Here is a 26,198-nt window from a genome sequence, read left to right on the forward strand (position 1 = left end):
GATCTAAGCCCATGGCCCTTGCTGCAACATACCCTTCCGGAGCAGAAACTACCCTGTTTGCATGAGCTATGGTCTCTGCATGCTGCTTCATCTGCTTGTGTTTCTGTGGTGTGCTGCGTGGCATCTGCATATATTGCCCTCACCTCATCTTACTTCCTGTACTGTAACATTCCAGCAGTCAGCCAGCTCCATTGACAATCCAACTAGGCATTCTCTCTAAATGCTGCATACAAGTACTTTTGGTGCACACTGGGCTGATGGCGACACATCTCTTCTTCCTAGGTAGTGTACAAGGTATTATGTGGCCTGTTTGTTCTTGCAGCTTGTTCTACACCATGTGGTTTGGTTGCTTATGCGGTTGGCGTGTCTGATTTTCCAGGCTGTGTGTCCTGGTGATGGTCCTAGGGTTTTACTTGTGGTGCATGTAGGGCAGCGATTGGCACCATCATTGGCTCAACCTGGTGCTGGATGTCTCCAATTCTGGTAGGTTGATCCTCTTCTTTCCGCTCAAGTGGGGTTATTTCTGGGTCTGAAGCACTCATGTATGTCCACCTCTCATTGTTCGTGATCTACAGAGAAAATAACTGCAAGCAAATTGAGTGTGTGGCATGTGTTTTGGACAGGACATATTGTTACAGAATTATGTGCGGGTTGGCATCTGTGAAGGTTGTCCTCAGTGGTTCATTTCTCTGCTCTGGAATTTACTTTATCCTTAGGTGTGTTCAGCCACCTCTCCATGTTATGTGCAAAACGTTTGTGTATGCTGCTCTATGTTTGTGCTCCTGTATGAGGCAACCATTCATTCCCCATTAGGGTGTGTAATGAGGCTACATGTTTCACATCTCATGATGTGCCTGGGAGCTCTTTGGACTTCACCACTGCGTCCCTCCCTCCTTGCATTCGTAGCATCGTGTTTCTGCTTTATTATCCTCTCTTTCCTCTCACATATTTATTTTCCCTCAACTATCATCTGGCAGTACACAGTATTCCACTAAACTGACATTCCCCGTTGTTCTGATAGAACACTGGGTCTGATTTTCAGCATATGTTACATTATTATTATTATTATTATTATTATTATTATTATTATTATTATTATTAATGTATTTATAGAGTGTGGACCTGGCATTAGGAAGCAACAGAGCGCTTTACAATCATAGGACGAAGAACAAGTTTAGGGGGCAGAGAAACAACGAAGTGGAAATCTAACAATATTGGACGGGGGAATTGTCATTAATGGGTCTACAAGTAACCAGAGGAGGATCACCCAGTCTCTGGTATGGGGATGAGTGGATGGTGTATGGAACTAGGAATTAGGGAGGAGCCATTCCTTGAAGAGGGTCTAGAGCTCCTTCCTAAACTGTAGAAGCAAGGGGTGAGTCGGATGGTGATAGGGATGGGTACATGGCAGGATATTTGAGGTTACAGTGTGGCATGGTTCACTATGTGAAGGCAGACTGTGGTACTGGCTTGCAGGGTTTCCTGCATAGATGAGCTAGGAATTTCTGACTGGCAATATGTGGCTTTCCTCACCTTTCTCATGTTCAGCTGCGTCAGGTCCACCTATTGCCACTGTATTGATCATGCCTGCCATTGCCTCTTCTGCTGGGATGAGGGAGTTGTCTGCTCCCGAGCCGCCACCTGTGCCACTGGCTTTCTTCATCTTTTCGATACTTCTTTTTTGTTCCTCAGTGTCACTCCTAGGGCATTGACATTGCTTGTGAGTTTGACCCATTTGTACGGCTTGCCCTTTGCAGTTGTAAATTGTATGGGGTCACTTCGTGGTCTCCCATAGAAGTTATCATGGCATCCTGCTCATCCTTGGTGATGTTTGGTGTTTGGCATCCTTTGTTGCATTCTGTACCACCTTTAGTGTTGGATGATGTCATGTCAGGGTCTTGATGTAGATGGATAGAGGTGGGCGTTGTTTCAGGTTTTCTGCTGGTGCTCAAGGGATTTTTCCTGCTTTGGCGTAGTTTCTGTGGCGCGTTGTACACATTTAATGTGTCAACAATGTGATTTGTACGTTTATATGGCAGCATGACTTATTTTGTTCTACTTTTGCGAGCATCTGATAAATATGATTTAAACATGAGCATCACATCAGATCCAGCCTTTTTGCACCATTATTTGAGCTTTGTTTGCACAACTTTGTGCATCTCTATGTGCTGAGCGCATTTTTGTTCTCATGTTTGTGGATTTGTGGAGAGAAGTGAAAGGCGCAATGACACTGATACATCTATGCACCACTGGGAATTTTAATGAGGGGCTCACTTTTTGAGAATCTGGCCCATTGTCTTTGCGACTACAAATAGCTAGTGTTTGGTCTAGGTACTAAAAGATGGCACACCCACTAATGCTGTTGGATATAAACACCAACCTCTGCTAAGTAATATACAAGTATAGTTATGCCTGATAATGGACAGCACATCCAGTTACAGTTAATTAATGCATGCCACCGTAAATAAATTAGCCACTTCACTGAAATGTGTAATTTGAATGGTGAATACAAGACAAGACACTCACTTGCAGCCCATACTAAGTACAATTTACTCCAACCTACCAAGAAACATACGGCTATGTCTCTGAAGCTTGTATTTGGCTTGGCCAATGATCAACAAATCCCACAATTACTGATAGTGCATTTAATCCCCTCCTGCATATCATGAAATATAGAAGACATTTCTCTAAACAGTTTTTAGTAACGGCCCTATTAGAAAACACACCATGGTATTTGCAGAGTATACATTATCTTCCTGAATGGTCGATTAAGGAATGCAAACCTGACAAACAAGATGGCCCTTGTTGGGATTGGGATGCAAGTGCAATGTTCTCATCAGGCGAAGAGATTTAGGCTGCGAAAAACATATATGCTGACAACATAGGGCTAATAGTTTTTGTTGGGCGTGGCAGAATGCACATTTACCCATTTATAATTAGCTTTGACACATATTAGAAACACCATACAGCCATACAGAAAGAGCAGCAATGTATATACTTTGCAATTGCAGAGGTTAAAGCTAAGGCAATGTATTTTGCCTTTAAGAGTAGTATACAATTGGCCTCATTAGGAGTGTTGCGGTCATGGTATCAATGGTGCCGGTAAGCTACTGGCACTGTTGTTACCGCACCGGCACGCTCCGAGTTCTGAGGGCGGGTGCCGTCCCGCCCGCCAGGTCTGATCTGGTGGGTGGAACGGCATCCGCTCGTAGACTTTGACGGTAGTACCATCACCATTATGAGTGGTGCTGGTGCTACCGTTTTCCCCAGTCCCATTGAGTCCTATGGCTTACAGGACCGCCAGGGCTGTAATGCCCTGGTAATTCCCCAAATCCAGGCTCCGGAAAAAAAACATGACACCGGTTTTCCCAGCACGTCTAACGCTGGGGTCGTAATGAGGCCCAATGTCATGTTCCAAGGGGTGTGTGAGCAGGTAGCAGATATAGGTAAGTGCATGAGATTGAGTCAGAGAGGTCTTGCTCTAAAAGGCGAGGTCTGGGAGTTAGGGTAGCAAGAGTTCTATTATGTTGGATTATCGGGCATGTTAGAGAATGTGTTTTTGATGCATTAGAAACTTGCTCAATGTGGACCTGGGGCACTGTTCAAGTAATCCTGAGAGAAGTCCCTCTTCCATCCATCAGTGGCAACAACAGTTAATTGGGTCTAGCTGCTGAGCTCAGCAGTACTGAGAAGGGAATGTTGGGTCAAGGGAGGAAGGGTAGGGATGCACCTTTGAAGGTTAAATGCATGTGAACAGGGCATGGGTTCTTTGATGCCAAGAGGCCTGATGAAGATTTATAGCACTACTGCTCTCACCCGAAGAGCGCTCATCATATCTGAAGTGCAGGCACTGCACTCCAAGGACAAATAAAATAAGTGAAATTCAGACATAAGAGTAATGCCCCGGAGACGTGCAAGGGCTGTACCGTGATTTTGGATGGGAGAACAGAGGTGATGCCGATAAATGTATCTGCAAGGCTAAGGGAGCTATTTCTGTATGTATAATGAGGAAGGTCATTGTATTATCAACGCAGAGTTGGCTTTGTTATTCACACTTTTATCAGGATCCGATGGAGGGGTGCACATCACATAATGGTCAATAATGTTCACTTGTTAAAGAAATATATAATGGAAACAATGTACCTGGTAGACAATCAACTTCTGGGTTTCACTGTGAAACTGTAGTAGGTCACGTGTTTAGGGGGATGTGTTTTCGATAATGTGTCACTATAAGTACAATGGACTATAGGGGATTATTAGAACTGTATATATGATTTAGCCATTTGGGGGATGCAGGATCATGTTGTAATCATTACTACGAATAGTTTAGTTAATTTGTGGTTTCAGCTATAGAAAATGTAACTTCTTGGATGTATGGTACTGTCTGATTATTTTTGCATGTAAAATGGGATTGTTTTTATTGTTTGTATTTTGGGTCATTCACTCGACATCCTTTGTGAGATTCTAGTCCTATCCTTACTTTTCTCTCAACTTTCTGGGATTTGTATTTATAGTTTGAATATGAAAGGCTCCATGTGTCCAAGTCTCAGAATGTTGCAATGTGTAAATGGTCTTCCGTACCACCTTGATCTTAAAAGATGGCAAAACCACTGACAGACACTAGATGTAATTCAATGTCATGCCTGCCTCCAAACTATTCTAACACAAATAAAACATTGGCAAGAATATCTGATGAAAGGCGTGTATCTAGTATCAATGACAAAATGACAGCATCTCATATTTAAATTGCCCACTTGTCCCACAACTAAACCATATTTCATTGCGCTACCTGACCTTTAACTGAAACCTTCTCCCTCATCTAAAGTGGATTCCCTCAACTGCTCTAGAAACCTCTCACCTGACCCTCTGCCCGACAAGACTGATTCTAAAATCAAACCACACCTTTGCTGTTATTTTAGAAGAATCCACCAAAATGACTTTACCCGAATCATGGATAATGTTCATGAAAACTCAGTTCACTAAAAATTCCATCTATTCAGATATTTCTGTTTATGTGTTACATGTGTTCCACCGTCTTCCTCAGAGATATCAGCCACAACAATTGGCTGCATGAATTATGCCATGGGACATAAGAACACCGACCCACTGTGGATATTAACAAAGATTTTAAAAAGCTTCAATGAGAGCACATTACATGTTTGGTGGGCCAGTCAAAAGTAGCAATAAAGTGAGGTTGAGGTTTTACCAATATATTACCACCAAAGTGTTGCACTATCAAATTCCAAGTTTGGAGGTCGTCGTGGACCAAGACCCTCCATCATCATGCAATACTCCATTATTCTATATGGAATATAGTTACTTAGATATCTATGAGTATTCTCTTAGCATTGTTAGCACGTGAAAGTGTGGTGTTCAGAATTGTCATTTATCCATTATACCAAAATCACTTTAGCAATGCACTGCTTGCTGTATAAACTATATTGTTATTGTTTAGTTTCACAGGCCTATGCAAAACAAGATTAATTGAACTCCCTTCTTAGCAACATAGTAACTGATGTACAGTTGCATGAATAATTACACATTTTTTCACGTCCTCTGCAGCTATTGTTTGTGTTCCCCAAAATCATGAAGCATGTTCCGGGGCCACACAGAAAAATCTACAGCAACTACCAGAAGCTAGGGGCGTTTGTGGCTAAGCGACTGAAACAGAACAAAGAGACGCTGGACCCAAACAATCCCCGTGACTTCATCGACAGCTTCCTCATAAAACTTGAGCAGGTAATAGATAAATATGGCTGTAAGAACATACTTGAAGGATAAGTCTACAAATATACTACCTTTTCCACTTTTAATTCCTGACTGTTACTGAAGAAAACCATGTGGCCTAGATATGTCAGTAAAGGAAAAAAGGGGGAGCCAGACATGTGATGTCATCAGTGATGTCATCAATTACATTTGTGATGTCATCTTTGATGTCCTGGGTGTTAGTCTTAGCAGTGCACAGTGGTGGCGCGAGTTATGGTTGCTTAGCTTACCATAACTGGCGAATTTCAAGGGTTTTTCGGTTTTACTTGGAACCATAACGTCCCTTTGACAACGTTTTTTCACTGAATTTCATAGGTTTTTAGTAGCGCAACTTAACCATAACGTCCCTTTAACAAAGTTTTTTCATTGAATTTCATAGGTTTTTATTAGTGCAACTTAACCATAAAGTCCCTGCAACACATTTTTTTAACTGAATTTTATAGGTTTTTATTAGTGCAACGTCACCATAACATCCTTTTCAATAGATGAAGACCACTAGCATCTTAGGTCCTCAAAGTGGGAACCCTGGGTGGTAAAAAAAAAAAAAGATTTTCCTTCCTACACCGGGACGCCTGCGGCGTCCCGGTGTAGGGAGGAAAATGTTTTACCAAGATGGCCACCATGGAAAGGGAAGGCGGGGTGTATAAAGAGAACACAACAGGGCATGAGCGGGGGGTGGAGGGGGAACAAGGGAGACACATGGGCATGAGCGGGGGGTGAGAGGGAACAGGGCACAAACGGGGCATGAGCAGGGGGTGGGGGGGCAAAAGAAGGAAACACGGGCATGAGCGGGGGTGGGGGAACACGAGAGAGACACGGGGCATGAGCAGCGGGTGGGGGAACAGGGGAGACACGGGGCATGAGCGGGGGGTGGGGGGAACATGTAGGAGACACAGGGCATGAGCAGGGGGTGGGGAGGAACACAAGGGAGTCACGGGGCATGAGCGGGGGGTGGGGAGGAACACAAGGGGGACACGGGGCATGAGCAGGGGGCGGGGGGAACAGGGAAGACACAGGGCATGAGCGGGGAGTGGGGGGAACAGGGCACACACGGGGCATGAGCGGGGGGTGGGGGGAACAGGGCACACACGGGGCATGAGCAGGGGGTGGGGGGAACAGGGCACACACGGGGCATGAGCGGGGGGTGGGGGGAACAGGGCACACACGGGGCATGAGCAGGGGGTAGGGGAAGAGGGCACACACGGGGCATGAGCAGGGGTGGGGGGAAAGGAGAGAGACAAGGGGCATGAGCGGGGGGTGGGGGGAACACGAGAGAGACACGGGGCATGAGCGGGGGGTTGGGGGGTAACACAAGGGAAACACGGGCATTAGCGGGGGGTGGGGGGAGAGGGAGAGACACACAGGGCATGAGCAGGGGGTGGGGTAAAGGAGGGAGACACAGGGCATGAGCGGGGGGTGGGGGGAAAGGAGGGAGACACATGGGGCATGAGCGGGGGTGGGGGGAAGGGGAGAGAGACATGGGGCATGAGCGGGGGTGTGGGGGAAGGGGATAGACACATGGGGTATGAGTGGTGGGTGGGGGGGAACAGTAGGGAGACACGGGGCATGAGTGGGGAGTGAGGGGGGAGGGAGACATGGGACATGAGCAGGGGGAACGGGAAAGAAAAACGGAGCATGAGCGGGGGGTGGGAGGAACACACGGAGAATCAGCGAGTGGGGGGAACATGGGAGACACGGGCCATGACCGGGGGGTGGGGGGAACAAGAGAGAGACACGAGGACCTGTGCCTCACCGCCTTTTCATGGCCGCAGCCCCCATCTACACTGTGCAGGCAGCAGATCCCGCTCCGATAAACAAAGATGGTGGGCGTCTCTGAAAATAGATGCACTGCACGCTTCACGGCAGCCAATAGAAAAGCACGTCAGATGTCTGCGGACATCACGCAAGCTGCTTGCCCAATCACCGTCCTGTCCACGGAGCGAACAGGGAAGTGTAACAGATATCACTAATTTTTTCAGACCTACTTTTTGGTCATTTAAAAAAAAACTACTGGACGGATTTTCACCAAATTTGCAAAAGCACGCTTTCGGGACCAAGCCGCTGCTCCTGGTACAAATTTCGTGAAAATCCGTCCAGCGGTTTGGGCTGTAGGCGCAAGCAAAAAATAAATCCCATTTCAGTCTATGGGAAAAAAAAAAGTTTTCGGACCCCCCCTATAACTTTGCCCCCCCTGGACGAATCCTCTCCAAACTTTGGAAAAATATTCAGAGTGGGCCATATACTTTTTTGCAAAGTTTGTTGAGGATTCGTCCGGGGGAGCGAAGTTATAAGCCGTCCAAAAAGTGCTCTTCCTATGGAAACACCAATTTAACCATAACTACATGGCCACTACCGTGATCAAGCACTCAGTTGAGTGCGAAACGCGTTGTGTTTGGGTCGCGCTCACGGGCGTCCTGCCTCTGTTTTTTCTACTGCCTTCCAGCCGTATTTTTTATTGATTTTTTTTTGTTTATATGATACATTAAATAACTTCCTGACCTTCATTTTGCTGTGAGCTGTGCTTCCTTTTTCCATGACCATGGCCTTTCAATCGGCCGCAGAGAGTGCGGTTCATTTTTCCTCTTTTCTTTTTTCATATATATATATATATATATATATATATATATATATATATATATATATCATACGTCAAGGGGGTGCATAGGGATACAGACAGACATCAAAAACACAGACACGGAAAGTAAAGAAATAAAATGCTTGTCAACTCAAATAGATGAACCTAATTGAGACATAGATTCTAACTGTAAATCACCATGCAAATATTATCAAAGTATAACATTAATATTAGCATGCAGGTGATCATATGACGTGTGTGCCACAGTCTTTATTACAAGCACTTTGATACAGTTGTGACTAATATCTTATTGAGAGCAGCCACACACCCACACTCTCATTTGCTCCTCATTTCTTGTTATGTCTAGTATGCAATTAGTTCTTGTGTTCAATGAAACCAAATAGGCATTCAGAGTGGCAAACTCCACCCTGTGTGGTGGTATTGAGCATCTAGCCATGCAGCATGGTTTAGGCTAATAAGTGATTGCTTTGTGAGTCCTCACTCACCACATGGGACCAGTACTACTCTTCAGCAAAACATGTAGTATCTCATGTTTCAGGTCCTCATTATCTCCAGATTCGTAATCTGTGTTAATTGATATCCTCCATTAGCTAGTTGTGAAATAAAGATTATATGTGTCCAGAAAATAGTATAATCTTCCATAACTCACCACTGTTATCACCACATTTCACAAATGGTTTGTAATCCGCTATCGAATAGCATAAGGGTTGATATATATTTACAAAATGTAATTTGAAATGCTATTTCAAGTTATGTTGATCATTTGTGTTCATTGCTAAGACTTAGATCAATATAGTTTGTTTGTGACTAAAAGGTAATTTGTGTTCACAGGCTCAGACCAATATGGTTTGTTTTTGATGATAAGTATGCACACTTATAAGAATCTGTTAACATTGATGATGAGTTACTTGTTGGAATACAATTCTCCTAATGTAACCCAATTGGATAAACACAATCTCTCTGGTTTAAACCTTTTTAAACTGTGAACCTTTCATCAGGCAGGGGTTTAGCCTGACTTGACCAGACACTGCAGCTATCCATTACTTGATACTTTGCGTAAAATAGTGGTTGCCTGAGCGCACCCCTTTTCCTGGATTAACCCCACAATCGTCACTGTTGTTCTTTGCATTTTGCATGTATAGGCAACAGTATGAAAGGAGGAGAGTGTCAGGTTTCATGGGAGAATGTGAGAAGGGATGCAGGTATGCAAGTGAATGAAAAGGATAAGAGGCAAAGAGAGACAGACACACTGCAAGTTGAAAGGGAGAGAGGGAGAGAGGCAGTTTAAAGAGAGAGGGGGCAAAGGGAAAGAGAGAGTGAGAGGGAGTCTAAGTTGATAGAGTACAAGGAGACAGCCAGAAAATAAATGAGAAAGAGAGAGAGAGAGAAAGAGAGAGTGAGTGAGAGAGAGAGAGAGAGAGAGAGGAGGGAGAGAGCAAGCTCAAGGAGAGAGAATAAGCCATGGAATTAAAACAAACAAAACATGCTGGCTGCATTTGTTGACAAGCATGTGTTTTAATCATCTTAAAGTAGTAACCTCTAAAGTCAGTTGCCAGTTTTAAAATGTGTGTATGCATGTAAGGCGTAACTGTCCCTACCAGCAGCATATCACTGAGACTCACAGATGTCCCTTTAACGGTTAGTGCGTGAGAACTCTCAGGAAAATAAAGTTCTCATGAAGAAATTGAAAGGCGAGATCTCTCTTCAATAAATGCATTTAAGCATCAGCAGCTATTGCTCCAGTCTTGAAGGGTTGGAAGCACGTTTAAACACTCAAGAAGTACAGATAACATGCCTGCCTCCTCCCATTGGAGAGGTCTAGAGAGTCAAAAAGAAAATGGACCACTGCTGGGAGCAAAGTAGTTTTACGTTCAGGGCCCGGACGTGACAATCAATAAATAAAAAGTCAGCAATACTCCAGGGGTTTCCAACAGGTGCTGGGAATGGGGGCTGAAAAAGTGTAGATGTCGAATGCCTTGATGGGAAGGAGTTCACACAGACACTGCCAATTTTTATGAACATATTTTCAAGAATGGTGAGGACGTTGACTGTTGCTACTGATGTTATGACTGAATGCACTTGGTGGTCATGGAAGATATCTAATATACATATGGTGTGGCCCCTGCTAGGTAAGAAATGGTGCAGTCACACTGTGTGAGACTACCCAGCACTTATCTGCTTTGTATTAGGTAACACACCTTTTGGTATAGGTCTGTATTACACAAGTTGGTAGTGTGACTGAGCAGCCAGGCCTATCTCAAGAGGAGTAAATGTGAGCTGTGGAGCTATACACATGAAATCTGTAAATACAAGTAACCAAGTATCTCTTACACTCAAGGTTTCAGCTATAAATACTTTTTTTTCTTTTTTATTAACATCACTTTTTAAGTAAGCTTTCTTTACCAAGGGCAATTTATTGAAACAATGTGAATATACCTTAAAATTAATTTTCAGAATCAAAACGAGTTAGTGGGTAATCTTCAGATATGCTTCATACACAATTGCTACACCCTGAGGTGACTTCAATCACAAGGACAGTAATGAAATGTATATACCATACTAGTATACTTTGTAGATTCTGAGGTTTCAGAAAGGAAAGGTTAGGGAAAGAAAAAGGTTAGACAGTTTTTCAATACATGTGAGGACAGCTAAATCCTCCAATGAAGTCTAGATAAGCCTTTCCGACCAGTAACAGTATATAACAAGCTACCACCTATGCGGTCAAAGTCAATGCTCTAGAAGAGTGCCTCAGGGAGCCAGAACAATCAAAGTAATGTGGGACACAATCTATGGATCTGGTGAACTTCAAGATCAAAGTCGTGCAGAAAATTAGAAAGTTTTAGACAAATCACTTGTAGGTTCACAAGCTGTTAAGCCTGTTAGAAGAGAGTTGAAATCAACTCGTAAAGAGGTAAGCCAATGCAATTCCCAAGTGAGAAGAGCACGGCTAAATGCAATAAGGTAAGTACCCCAAGCCTAAACTGTACCTCTGCTTTGAAGAAGAGTGGTCCAGCTGGATTCTGTCTTTCTACAGCAGTGCAGACCTTGGTTCCTGAGCATCAGTCATGGGGACAAGAGGGAGGACACATGGAGGGTCCTGTGGCAGTACCCCGGAGGCCGTTGGCAGTTATGGGCTCTTTTTGGTACAGCGGCACTTCGCGATTTCAGCACTTAGCAAACAGCACTGATGCGGATATCGGACACCGGTTGGATTCTCTTTGCTCTCTCGGTTCTGCACTCTGATGAGGGGACTCTGGATCTGGAGGTCCTGCTTCGGGATGGTCCTTAGGAGTTTCCTGCAGCTTCAGTTCAGATTCATTCTGCGGCACACGTTGCACTCGACTATGAACACTCGACCCTTGGCTTTGGGCTTCCGAAGGGACAGAGAGGCACAGCAAGTCAGGGATAGTGGTCCAGTGGTGTTCATCTCTGGGTTAGTTGGTCCGACTAACCCAAGGGGAGAAGTCATTCCGTATGAAGCTTTTCTGGCAAGATGAAAAAGGAGTTCAGCACAGCAGCTGGGCTTCACCGGGCACTACACTAGAATTAATTTCCCCTATATTTCAAAACTATTCCATCTCGTATGCTTCAAAACTAGACTCAAGCTCCATCTTCTGTCTTGCAACCTAGCCACAATTCTCCATTACTATCTTCAGCTGTAAATAAATGAATATGTATAATATGATACATTTTTGCATTAAGCCTGTATACAGGGTCGGACTGGTTGCATCGTCCAATCGGCCCATGGCCGAATGACTTGGAAGCGCTAGGAGCCAGTTTTATAAGCTACCACATGGGTTGGTTTTGAGGTTACAAATAACTCAGCAGCTATCTCGGGGCACACACAGTCAGTGGATGCATTCATCAAAGAAAGATAACACCTATGTGTTACCTTTCTTTGATGAATGCATCACAATAGAGTAGGCCGTGCAGGTCTGGCTGGCAGGGCCCCTGAGCCAGGCCCAATCCATTCACCGGCGATGGTTATGGCGCCAGTCAGGAGGCAGCAGGCCCACTGCCAGTCTCCACTTGTAAATTGTAACATCATTGCATTGCATTTGCAAGTGGTTTGTTGCAAGGGAAGTGCAACACATTGTTCTGGGCCAGCCCGGGGTGCCGTAGGTGGGTTGGCCGATCATGAATGACTGTGTGAGCTGAGGGCCTGAGGCTGAGCTTGTGCTGTTACCTATCTGTCTCTCATCCCATGTTTTGACTTTTGCAGTATCAAGTTTTGCTGATAGTTTCATGGTGGGTGGGTGTTGGAGGGGTTTGGGGGGGTTGTGGCTCGGCTGGCACGGATGCACATGGTGGTGTGAGCCTGGCTGGGTCTGGGTGCGGCCATGCCACTCATACCCAGCACTAGGCAGCACAGGACACACAGCAGCAGGACTCAGAGTGGGGCACAGTTGGACCGGACCACTGCACTAGTCTCTACCGGTGCTACCTGCAACCAATCACTGAGCGATGGGCACAACTAGTCCGACTGGGGAGCTGCATGGCTGCTGCAGCAGTGCCCCTCCCCAGTCCCACTAGGCACTGGCAGCCTGCGCCTTACCCAGGCCCAGCCGAGGAGAGGAGCAAAGCGGACTGGACTACAGGACATGGCACTGGCATGCTCTGCCACAGTAAGTACTAGGATCTTAGTGTTGCTTTCCCTTCTCATTATTTACTTTCCTGAGTGTGCTTATCAGCTATGACTGTTATTATGTTTACCGCTAGAGTGAGTAGACTGGGCATCTTTGGGCACCCTGTGCCAGCACACTGTCCCTGGCAATACAGAACAGTGGCTGTGTGGGTTTCTGGCCGGTCCACTGTGTTAGAATCATAAACAGAACGCTCCTATACCGGCTCTGTCTTGAGTGCTGTTTTCATAGCGCCCATGCCTCCCAACAGCTGTTCAAAGCGCTGGATAGCAACAGAAGAGGAGGGAGGGTGAGGGAAGAAATGCAATTTACTCAATGTCCCCTGAATGAAATATAACATCACTCACAAACTGTGACATTGATTGAATGAAAAAAACAGATGAAAAGCACCACGAACGGATCAAATTAAAAGCTACACTCAGAGCTGACAGAAGCTTTAGGGTGCCACGGGTCTTTTCGTTTTTCTCCTCCAGGCTCCAGGCCCCCCCACCCCCTCATAATGTTTGTTATACTGTGATGGTATTATATTATAGCGATACACTATCATGGGATAAAATGAAGCTCAGACTTGTGCTATGATGTTATGTTTCCTTATTTCATGACATTATGTCGTGATATGACGTTACAGGTTGTGGTAGCATGTTATGATGGTATATTACATTATAATACAATATGTCATGTCACGATGCATTGTTATATGCATATCACCTTTGTTTCTATAGCTCACGAATATATAGCACATGGTCTTAGCTGGGGTAGCTTCAAAGCGCTGTTGGGCACTTTAAACAAAGCACAAGGGAGCGGCTCGCCAGGCTGCTTGCCTTAAGGGTAATTCATATAGTACCATCAGCCTTAGCATAGATTGAGGGAGGTTGCCAGACGTGGCTTTCTGCCTAGACGTGTAAGGCACCAGCTGTCAACGAGTTGCCCCTGGGGACTCGCAGAAAACATTGGAAGTTGCTGTCAGCACACAAGGAAGAACTGGGGTGATGGGTCACAGACAATGTACGGTTTGTGAGTAGTTCGTCCCTGTGAATTAAACTGTAATGAGTGAACTCTGAATACTGTTTGATCGCACGGGGGTTGTTTCTCAGCTGGAGATCGTGCTTTGACATGATTATTGGGCGTGGACCTGTAGATCTATGTGAGGCTGAGGAGACTTTCTGGTAAGTTCGGGGTGGCACTGGTAGTTGGACTGTGATGCAGGATAGGAGCCTAAAGGTAACTCGAAAGGCAGGGCAGTAGTAGGTTCGTGGCATGGCTTGGGGCTCCAAGCACAGGAACGACTCAAGTGTATTGCAAGTCGAGCACGCTCGATCCTGTGAGCCTTAAAAGCCCACATCTGCCAGGAAGTGTAAGCGGCAACTTGGCCGCATGGCTGCTCGCAGGCCTTCGTGTCCTTACAGCAGACCACTGCCAGAGAAGGCTCAGGGATAGTATTTGCATAGTGTGATGGCTGATATCAGTCAATCCCTGGAGGTTCAGGCAGTGTAGGACTTCCCATGAATAATTCCTTGAATATTCCTGATCCTCAAGTTATTTTGTTTAGTTTCATGTGTAAATGAAGGGCGCTGCATACCATTCCCTCGTGCAAAGCTTTCCCACTTCTCTGCACCTAATTAATTCACTTAACCCAACGCCCCAAGGCTCCCAACCATCAACGCTATTTGAGGCCCGATTCATGCACATCAGATTCCCAGAGATGAGAATGAGAAAACTAGAAAGCATTTGCCCCTCCATAAGGCGAAGACAGAGCTCCTCAATACATGTCCATGTTGTTAGGCAGAATCATATGCAGTACCCTTTGGGAACACCACACACAATTAAGACTACAAGTGTAAGTACAATTTCACCTTTGGTACAAGCCTGTACTACACAGTAAAGTGGTAGCGATGGCTGAGCAGCTAGACATATCTCAACGTAAAGTGAGCAGTACAAGAGGTTATACAAAGTACAGCAATTACTATGGTTTAAACAAACACTGATTCAAGGTTTCTGAGTAAAAGAATATACATTTATTTACACCATAAGTTATAAAACAGGTCACTATCATAAAGCAGCAGAAAATCACAGTCTAAATATACTACAATAACACCCAATCAATTCTTGACAAGTTAAGCTCAAAATGAAGTGTGAGCAAAATGGCACTCCAGCAATTTAAAAGGGAGAAAATACAAGGTTATCCAAAATCAATAGCAACAACAAGTATTAGGCAGGGCAATCTAGAAAAGGCTACTACAACTAGGATTCAAGTCAATAGGTCTGGGCCAATGTTAATGGTTCAGAGTCTTTGCAGAGGATCACACAGTTCAAAGTAGTTTGTGGTTAAGTCTTTGCCAAGAGTTCAAAATGAAGTTGGTCGTAAGAAAAGTTATTCAAAAGAGAAGAGAAGGACAAGCTTTTGGAGATGCGAAAAGATTCCCGCACTTTCACTGTGGTCAGACGGAACGAATGACCGAATTTGCACAGTACCTTAAAAGAAGAAGAATGCTGTAGCTGAGGCAATTGTTCCTGGTAGTTCCTGCAGGCTCACAGTTCCTGAAGCTTCAGACGTGGTGACAAGATGGAGGATGGCTGGAGGGTCCTGCACTGCCCAGGGAAGAAGCCAGCAGCGGAGCAAAACAACGAATAAAAAGTGCGCTCCTTAAATCCCAAACTGGTTCTCTGCCTACTAGCTATCCGATCTCCTACAGCGATGTACAGCAAATTTGACCCAGATGAGGACTGGTGTCTGGCGTTTGGCAAGCTGGTTGTACCCACCAAGCTCAAGGGAAGAAGATTCCTTGCAGATCTCCTCTGTCGTCAAAATTTCAGGTGATAGGGTACTGCAGCAGGGCTTCACCGGGTGTCCAGTAGTTGCAGCAGTCGTCTTCCTTCAGCTCCTCATTGGTTCTCTCGTTTTATAGGTGACTCTGCCTTCCAGTCCAAGAGACTGGCTTTTTATGCACCAAATCCCCCATTCACACAACCTGGCTGTCAATCACCCAGCAGGGTGATTTTCCTGGCAGGACAGCCACCTAGCCAATCAAACTGGAGTGCTTCTTGGGTCTCCAAGGAGACCCTGTGCAGGGGTCTCAAACCACTCCCTCACATCCTGTCCACCCAGACACTCAGGCGCCTAAGGAGGGCTTCTGTGCAGAAGCCTGCCAAAGGACGACAAACAAAGGAACCAAACCTGGTTTGGCGCGCAGTGCAAAAGACTAGAAAGTCCTTTACAAAAAGATATGGGGAAACAACTTGACCTGAACCAAGTTAAAATAAAAGTGGATAACCAGGTTTAAGCTTGAGGCTACTACCATAGCCTCTAATGGTACCAAGGCTATTTTCATAGTCCGCGGTAGAATAAAAATGGTAGATACCACTGCCAACAGCCAAATCTTAGAAAAAGGGGAACATACTAATGTTCCATAGAATCAGACAAAAGGGGATAACTATTAACCCCTCCAGTACTCTATTGGAAGATGGGGTGTGCTGGCTCTGTACATTTAAAAAGACTAGTAAAGTCAATGGCAACTTTACATGTTCTGGCAGATAGTAGTCAGTCCCAGAACATGGAGTTTAACGTGGGAAGTCTGAAAAGACAACCCTGTGTCACTGCACTAAAGGTGCTGTGTGACACACAGTAAAAAGATGATGCCTATGGAGTGGGTGAGACTCCATAGTCCATGAGCACACCATTTACAAAACACAGCAAAACACAGGTAAGAGTGGGAAAAAAAGGCTCACACTCTTACCAGGTAAAACAATTATACCATAGAAATCCAGCAAAGCTGCTGAGGGACTCAAAAGGTAAGGGAAATTAACCATTCTGGAGAATTCTCCCTAACACATGTGATATAGCATGGCGGATAAGGAAAGCCAAACAGCGTTTTCTGAGTACATTGCGGCTCTGTGTACAACAGTACAAAGTGTAAGTGGCTTGAAATGGCAGGAATTTCCATGTGCTGTGCCACTTGATATCTCCCCTCTGGTCACATAGGAGTTCTACTTGTGACTAAATACTACAAAAACGCTGCTAGGTGGAATCACAAAAAATGGTGCAGTAGAATTTCTCACTTAGCAGGGGACAGGCTAAAAATAGAACTGTTTGGGCACCGGTCCACTGAGCTTCATGATGCCATGTCTCTACTTAAGCAACTTAAAATGTTTTCATGTACAGGTGGCTCAATTGTTTAATTGAATAGAAGAAAATAATAGTTTCATGTAAAACGACTTGCCATGGCATTTTGGATAGGGAAATATTTCCTAACAAGCTTGTGGGCTGTAGGTCGACTTTCAGGCCCTCTACATGTGCACCAAACCTATACAGTGAAGTGGTCTGCAAGGCGTGGGGATGCTCTCTGTAACCCTTTGTGCATCACAGGGTTTGGGGGAGTATACAAAAGGTACAAGTTTTGCGCAGGAATGGGGGCTAGCTAGAGCTGGCTCATTCACTTCAAAAATAACTGGGGAAACATGTTTTGTGCCTATGGGTGAAGGAGTGCATAGCCGGGCCAATGGTTTTCGGTTGGTTCAGGATGCCCAGAATTGGTATGCACATGGGTGTGCACATAGCATGGTTGGGAGTGTGCAGGCAGATCATGCATGAGTGAAGCAGAGGGTGTACTAAGATGTTCTATGCAGGATGCTTTGGCCAAAGTGCTATATAAATAACAAATCATTATCAAATTCCAGGAAGGGCCATGGCTACTGCCTTGAGTCAGTCATTCATGCAAACGTGCCTTAACTCATAGTTGTATGGTGATTAAAAGATAGAGAGCCATGCACAGTGGTGTACAAATAGGTTTGTTGTTTCACATTTCTTGTACGTTGGTAAGAGCACAAAATAAATTGACAGGGTGGAAGTGGGGTTCTAGTCTAACCAGGCACACACAGCATTAAAAGCCTGGTTCAGAGAACTCTGACCCTGTTATTGTCTGCAAAGTTCTTTTTGACGCAAGAAGGAAGGGGGAAGGAGGAGGGAGGGAGGAAGGAAGGAGGGAAGGAAGGAACCACTTGCTCCTCCTATCTTTCTCTTATATATAGACTAGCAGATTAAGCGCTCGCTGGCACAGCTGAGATCTATCATCTATGTGTGATCTGCAGGTAGCAGGTTCAAATCCTGCACGGCCAACTCAGCCTTTCATTAATCTGAGCTTGATAAATGAGTACCCACTTCAGTTGAGAGTAATTGTTTGTAAATATGTTCTATTTACAATGCTTTGGCAAAAGCGCTATATAAATAACAAATAATTATCAAATATCAGGGCCATGGCTACTGCCTCGAGTATCTGGGTGTGTCGCTCACAAATTAAGTACTCACCTGCTGTTGTCACTCATGGTGGAGCCAGCCTGCACTTCACAAGTTCGAATCCTGCACTAGCCCAATCGGCATTTCATCTTTCCGAGGTGGTTCATACACTGACCACTATTCACCATTAACGCTTCATAAGTAAGATTTTCTGTAAAGTTGTGAATTGACGCAATTCACTGGTGAGGGTTTGAGGGCCACTTTTTTTTGTAGGTGCCCGGGCCTATTTCTTGTCCCAACCCAGCCCTGCCTATATATATTCAGATTGCTAACTATATCTGTCACATTGGGCATGTCCAAGATGTATGTATCCCATTACCTAACCTCCCCAACAACTGGCTACTCAGATACCCTCAACATATTGATGAGGCACTTCTTTGCAGGATGGCCTCCATCTACTGTGCTCCTTCAATGTATGTCATTTATGGTCGACCCCCCACTGGTAAAACCGCTGACACAACATAAAAGCACATTTTAAATGTATGTTCATTATTGCGTATATTGAAAAAGTGATAGAATGGAAATAGGTGAGGTGATTATTTTCATCAATATGTTACAAAATCATGAAGTAGGAGGTTCATATACATATGTGCAGTATTTATGTGGTTGTGTGGGTGTATATTCCGAAAATGAGCAATGCTTTCTGTGTTTTTTCGTGCAGGAAAAGGAAAATCCAAACAGCCACTTTAACTATGAGACCATGTTGAAGACCACAGTCAACATCTTCTTTGCAGGAACAGAAACGGTCGGCTCCACTCTGAGATATGGATTCAGGATCCTGCTAAGGCACCCCGAAGTAGAAGGTACCTATTGTATGACAACACCAGCATGGGAAAACATCTTACAACAGTAGCTCTGTAACATACCATAATGTATGCCATGAGAAAGTCCCTATGATATGATATGATATTTTATTTGTCTCGCGCTCATACACAAGTGTTTCAGAGCGCAACAAGGAAAGGGAGGGGAACAGGGGAGAACAAATCAACGATCTTACTATGCTCAGTGACACTGAAAATGTGTAAGTTATGTTATGTTATTTTGCATTCATATAGCGCCTTATATACCATTGGTATGGTCTGAAGGCGCTGGTAGGTTGAACGCCCTCGGGAACCGAAGTTCGGGTCAGTAGAGAGAGAAGAGAGAGTCAAAAAGTGCGTGTGTGCACCAGGTATGTGTGCAGCTGGTGCGGAATTCTGGTGGTAGCTGCTTCTTAGCTGTAGGTGTGGTGGTTGAGAGATCAGGAGTATGTGTTCGCTCTGGCTGGCTTTATCCAGGACGAGTGTGGCTGCGTTAGGCCTGAGGAGAACGCCTGGCTGGGTGGTGTGAAACCAGCAATGTTTACTTAGAGTGTTGTGGAGTGAGCGGGAGATGGAGATGTGAGAACAGTTATACCGAATGGTGTCATAGTATCTCTGTGTTCTAGTTGAGTGGTGGTGTAAGGGAGAGAGTAAGCGTGAGGTGTGTTTTGATAAGTACTCTTTCAAATGTGCCCTGCATTCCAAAGCATATTATGTATGTCACGCAGTTCCGAGCGGGCCGGTCCGTTCTATTCATTTTGTTTGTTTCAGGCGTTCGGGATTGTCCTACACATTCATGCTTGCTTGACCTATTCTTTCTCCAGTGTGCCTCACGCATGCTCTCATGTGTTCCATAAGTGTGCACTCCTGTCTTTCTTGTGCATGCATTCCAGTCTACCCAGCGCATGAACTCCTGTCTGCCTACGCACTCATCCGCTCTGTATACTCAAACGCTTTCTATACACTCATCCGCCCTCCACATTCATCCGCTCCCCACACTCATCCGCTCCCCACACTCATCCGCCCTCCACATTCATCCGCTCCCCACACTCATCCGCTCCCTACACTCATCCGCTCCGTACACTCATCCGCTCCCCACACTCATCCGCTCCCCACACTCATCTGCTCTCCACACTCATCCGCTTTCCACACTTGCTCTGTGCTTTCCACATTCAGTCGCTCTCCACACTCTTCTGCTCTCCATGCTCTTCCGCTCTCCACACTCATCCGCTCTCCACACTCATCCGCTCTCCACACTCATCCGCTCTCCACCCTCATCCACTCTCCATACTCATCCGCTCTCCACTCTCATCCGCTCTCCACGCTTATCCGCTTTCCAGGCTTTCCACCCATCCGTTCTCCATACTCATCCGATTTCCATGCTCATCCGCTCTCCATGCTCATCCGTTCTCGACGTTCATCCGCCCTCCTCGCTCGTCCTTTCTACATGCTCGTTCACTCTTACACATTCGTCTGGTTAAACGTCGTCCGCTCCGCACATTCGTCCCGTCTACACACTCGTCCCGTCTACACACTCGTCCCATCTATACACTCCTCCCGTGTACACACTCGTCCCGTCTAGACACTCGTACAGTCTTTATACTCGATCACCCGGTCCACCCACACAACGGCAAAACATACTACTCGTTGGCCTGATAATATTACTTGTTTGTTCTGCGTGACTATCCGTTCCAGACACTCATCCGCACTGTGTATTTGTTCGCTCTACACATTCATCTGTTTCACAACATTCATCTGCGCTACACATTCATCCGCTTCACACACTCGTCCGCTCCACACACTCGTCCGCTCCACACACTCGTCCGTTCTGCACACTCGTCCGCTCCACACTATTCATCCGCACCAAACGCTCATCCGCTCCCCACACAACATCCACTCCACACACTCACCCGACACCACCCATTCACCTTTTCGCGCAATCGTCCGCTCCATCTGCGCCACTCCTATGTCCGCTTCACGTATTTGTTTGTTTCAGAACATTCATCCGCTCTCCACACTCATCCGCTCTCCACACTCATCCGCTCTCCACACTCATCTGCTCTCCACTCTCATCCGCTCTCCACACTCAACCGCTCTCCACACTCATCCGCTCTCCACACTCATCCGCTCTCTACACTCATCCGCTCTCCACCGTCATCTGCTCTCCAGGCTCAACTGCATCCTATGCTTCTGCGCTATTCACTCAGTCGTTCTCCACACTCACTCTGTGCTTTCCCCATTCAGTCGCTCTCCACGCTACTGCGCTCTTCACACTCATCCGCTCTCCACACTCATCCGTTCTCCACACTCATCCGCTCTCCACACTCATCCGTACTCCACACTCATCCACTCTCCACACTCATCCGCTCTCCACACTCAACCACTTTCTACACTCATCCGCTCTCATACTCATCCGCTCTCACACTCATCCGCTCTCCCAGCTCAACTGTATCTCACGCTTCTGCGCTCTCCACTCAGTCATTCTCCACACTCGCTCTGTGCTTTTCCACATTCAGTCGCTCTCCACGCTCCTCCACTCTTCATGCTCCTCCGCTCTCCACACTCATCCGCTCTCCACACTCATCCGCTCTCCAGACTGATCCGCTCTCCACACTCATCCGCTCTCCACACTCATCCGCTCTCCACACTTATCCGCTCTCCACGCTCCACACCCATCTGCTCTCCATACTCATCCGATTTCCACGCTCATCCGCTCTCCATGCTCGTCCGTTCTCGACGTTCATCCGCCCTCTTCGCTCGTCCCCTCTACATGCTCATTCACTCTTACACATTCGTCTGGTCAAGCGTCCATCCAGATCTCCTAGTTTCCTGATGATTTATTCATATTATCCACTTCACTGTTTTGATCTACGTTATTCGTTTGGTATTGTTTGTCTTATGGTTTACATTCGATTTTATTTAGTTGTACATTTCTTGCTTCCGGTCAAATTGCTGGTTAGTTTTAGGGGAAGAGCCAGGTTTTCAGTAGTTTGCGGAAGGCCGTTAAGTCTTCAGTTAGGCGGATGTGGGGTGGGAGCGAGTTCCATAGGGTTGGGGCTAGCGCTGAGAATGATGATCCGCCTAACCTGGTTGAGTTTGTCTTAGGGATTACTAGGAGTCCGGCTGAGCTTGATTTTAGGGTGCGAGTGGGGTGATAAGGTATTAGCTTGTCTTGAAGATATTGCGGTCCGGTTTTATGTAGTGCTCGATGGGAGAGGCATAAGGTTTTGAAAGCTACCCTACGGACTACTGGAAGCCAGTGCAGTGTCTTAAGGGCTGGGGATACGTGGTCTCTTGGGCTGAGCGCGAGTAGCATTTTGGCTGCCGCGTTTTGTGCTCTTTGGAGTTTGTTTAGTTGGTAGGCATGAATTCCGAGGTATAGGGAGTTTCCGTAGTACAGTCTTGATATGACAATTGATTGGACCGCGGAGACTCTGTTGGGAAATGAGAGATATGGAAGGATGCGCCTAAGATTTTTGAGGTGGTAGTGGCAGGATTTTGAGACATTGTTGACTTGGCGCGAGAGTGTTAGGCCGGAGTCTAGGGTGCATCCAAGATTTTCCACTGTGTTGGAGGGTGCCGGTGAGTTGCCCATGGTGGGTGGCCAGGGTAGTGGGTGCGGAAGAAGATCGAGGTTGCCGCAAATCATGATTTCTGTTTTGGAGGGGTTTAACAGGAGGTGGCTTTGGGTCATCCAGAGTTCTATGTTAAAGAGGCAGGATGCCAGGTCGGGTCGGGAGTCGGGTTTCGAGTTCGGGATTTTTAGGATTAGTTGAGTGTCGTCGGCGTAGTTGTAACACAGGATGTTGTGTGAACAAATTATTGGTGGGAGGGTGATCAGGTAGAGATTGAACAGGAGGGTGGATAGACATGCTCCCTGAGGGACTCCCGTGTCGACAGGTCGGGGTTGTGAGGTAAAGCTGGAGAGTGTCGTTATTTGGTGCCTGTCTTTGAGGAATGAAGCTATCCATTTAAGGGCGGTTCCGCGGATTCCTATGGAGTGGAGTCGGTCTAGGAGGATTGAGTGATTGATCGTGTCAAAGGCCACCGATAGGGAAAGGGAAAGCAGAGAAAGTGCATGGAAGGGGGAGAGAGGAGAGTGCGGATCAGAGAACAGATAAATAATAATAAATACAAATAAATAGATAATAGAGGCAATAAACAGTGGTAGTGCAGCCAGCAAGGGACAAGTGCAGTGTTTACAGCAGCAGACTGGGTAAGTCTGAATAAGTGCAGAAAAAAAAAGAAAATGGGGTGGTGGGGGACTGTATGGGTACAGATACAGTCCCCATTTCAAGGGGTGGCCAGGTGGAAGTGCAGGAGGGTGGCAGGGTGAGCAGGTACCTGGGCCCATGGGACAGAGGGTGGCCAGGTGCACAGTGCAAGAGAGAGTAGATCAGCAGGGGAGAGGGGGAGCGAAGGCAGAAGCAAAGCGGAAGGTCTTGAGGTGCTTCTGGAACCAGAGATGGTTTTCCTCATGTTTTAGAGTGGCAGGGAGGCTATTCCAGAGGGAGGTCCCAGTCGAAGACAGAGGGACTCCGAGAACCCCCATTGGTAATTTGCATATTTAAGTAACTTTGGGCCTCACCCTAAATTACTAGGGGAATCCAGACATGGACCCCTGGCTCACTATTCTTAGAGAGACACAGCACCTCTCTACTGATGAGGTCCAACCAGACTGAAACACGTGTCTGGGGATGCTGTTGGTACTCTTGTTCAGAGGAGAATTGCCTAGCATTTCGGTGCTGGACTGATATGTTTGGGATATTTCTTCTCTGTGAAAGATAGTGAGCTAAAGACTCTGGGTAAGTCTCTCTAACCAGGACTAATGTCTGGCAGAGGGACTCCCAGGACCCCCATTGGTAATTTGCATATTTAAGTAACTTTGGGTCTCACCCTAAATTACTAGGGGAATCCAGACGTGGACCCCTTGCTCACTATTCTTAGAAAGGCACAGCTCCTCCCTACTGATGAGGTCCAACCAGACTGAAAGTCGTGCCTGGGGATGCTGTTGGCACTCTTGTTCAGAGGAGAACTGCCTAGCATTTCGGTGCCGGACTGCCCCAGGGCAGGACAAAGACTGATATGTTTGGGATATTTCTTCTCTGTGAATGATAGTGAGCTAAAGACTCTGGGTAAGTCTCTCATAACCAGGACTAATGTCTGGCAGAGGGACTCCCAGGACCCCCATTGGTATTTTGCATATTTAGGTAACTTTGGGTCTCACCCTAAGTTACTAGGGGAATCCAGACGTGGACCCCTTGCTCACTATTCTTAGAGAGGCACAGCTCCTCTCTACTGATGAGGTCCAACCAGCCCGAAACACATGTCTGTGGATGCTTTTGGTACTAATTGCCTAGCATTTCGGTGCTGGACTGCCCCAGGGCATGATAAAGACTAATATGTTTGGGATATTTCTTCTCTGTGAAAGATAGTGAGCTAAAGACTCTGGGTAAGTCTCTCGTAACCAGGACTAATGTCTGGCAGAGGGACTCCCAGGACCCCCATTGGTAATTTGCATATTTAAGTAACTTTGGGTCTCACCCTAAGTTACTAGGGGAATCCAGACGTGGACCCCTTGCTCACTATTCTTAGAGAGGCACAGCTCCTCCCTACTGATGAGGGCCAACCAGACCGAAAGACGTGCCTGGGGATGCTGTTGGCACTCTTGTTCAGAGGAGAACTGCCTAGCATTTCGGTGCCGGACTGCCCCAGGGCAGGACAAAGACTGATATGTTTGGGATATTTCTTCTCTGTGAATGATAGTGAGCTAAAGACTCTGGGTAAGTCTCTCATAACCAGGACTAATGTCTGGCAGAGGGACTCCCAGGACCCCCATTGGTATTTTGCATATTTAAGTAACTTTGGGTCTCACCCTAAGTTACTAGGGGAATCCAGACCCCCATTGGTAATTTGATGTTTAGTTGGGAGCCATTGTATGCATAGAGACTAGTTTTGATGAGACCACACTACTTGAAGCCTAAATCAGTAAAGTATCATAGATTTTGACTATGCTTAACTGTTAGTGTTGACACTTATTCAGTCTTTGATATACACTGCTACCATAGTCCTTCATAGAGAGGACTAGTGATATAGTCAGAACGGTTCCATGTTCTTTCATCGTCAGGCTTTCTAACGCCTGCTTTTTCAAAGTGGAAATAATAATGAAAACGTTCATCAAATATTTATTTTAGGAGGGGTTTCACCCCCCCCAAACCACTCACATCCACCCGTTTTTAACTGTTCCCGACCCCTCGAACCCCTTACTTGCCCTTTCCCACACCCCAAAAAATTATTTGATGAACTGATTTGTTTTTCTTTCCACGTTTAAAAGCCTGACGTTAGAAAGCCTGGCTATAAAATGACGTTGTACTAGTCAGAACTACTTTTTCTGACATATCAAGATATTGGTTTGATGGATAGAGTTTGTACTGTTTAAATAGTTGTTGGACTGGTGCCAAGTGTCATCCGCTATTGGAAAGGTGTCAAGTTAGGGATTTTAATCTTGAAAAATAGGATTGCCATGTTGCTCAAATTTAGACCAAGTTAGTTTATAGTCACCCAGCCTTGAAACACACATTCAATTGGCAATGTTATATTGGATGTGCTTGTTTTTTGAAATTATGTTGAGAACTGCTTGAGTAATTTGAAGGTAGCAATTAAAAAAACAGGGTGTTAGCACCAAATTCTGGAGGGTGCCTATGTGTAAGGTGAATGGGTTTGATCTAAAGTGTTCCACCTTCATGGACAGCTGCCAGCCAGGGCCTGTACTCCTATGCCCATGTTTGGCTGCAATCTATTTAGAATATCTCAGTCTTCCACTGTATCATTAGCTTTGGATAAGTCAAGTTAGATTATCACTGTGGAGTTTTTAATGTTCATTTTCAGGATCTCTTTGTTGAAGAATACAAGAGCCATTGCAGCACTTCTCTGTGGTCTTAAACCTTATTAGTTGTCATCTCAATGGAGACGTGTTTCACTGTCACTGGAGAGTTGGGACATAAACATATTCCCCAGGATTACTGTCATGAAAGAGATGACAAAAATAGGTTGGTCTTTTTCTATATTCATTCTGCATCATGTATGTTTCTTCAAAAGTGGGG

General features: G+C 45.8%; 1 protein-coding gene across 1 annotated transcript in view; it reads left to right on the top strand.

Annotated features, from left to right (window-relative positions):
• LOC138566784 (cytochrome P450 2F3-like) overlaps window positions 1-26,198 on the top strand; it is a 463,175-nt gene that overhangs the window by 338,278 nt on the left and 98,699 nt on the right. Inside the window, exons 5-6 of the mRNA XM_069644434.1 lie at window positions 5,563-5,739; window positions 18,957-19,098. Coding sequence (XP_069500535.1) covers window positions 5,563-5,739; window positions 18,957-19,098 — 319 coding nt within the window. The remainder of the gene's footprint in view (window positions 1-5,562; window positions 5,740-18,956; window positions 19,099-26,198) is intronic.

Source organism: Ambystoma mexicanum, chromosome 2p, assembly GCF_040938575.1.
Source record: "Ambystoma mexicanum isolate Mex_15411 chromosome 2p, UKY_AmexF1_1, whole genome shotgun sequence".
In the NCBI taxonomy this organism is placed as follows: domain Eukaryota; kingdom Metazoa; phylum Chordata; class Amphibia; order Caudata; family Ambystomatidae; genus Ambystoma; species Ambystoma mexicanum.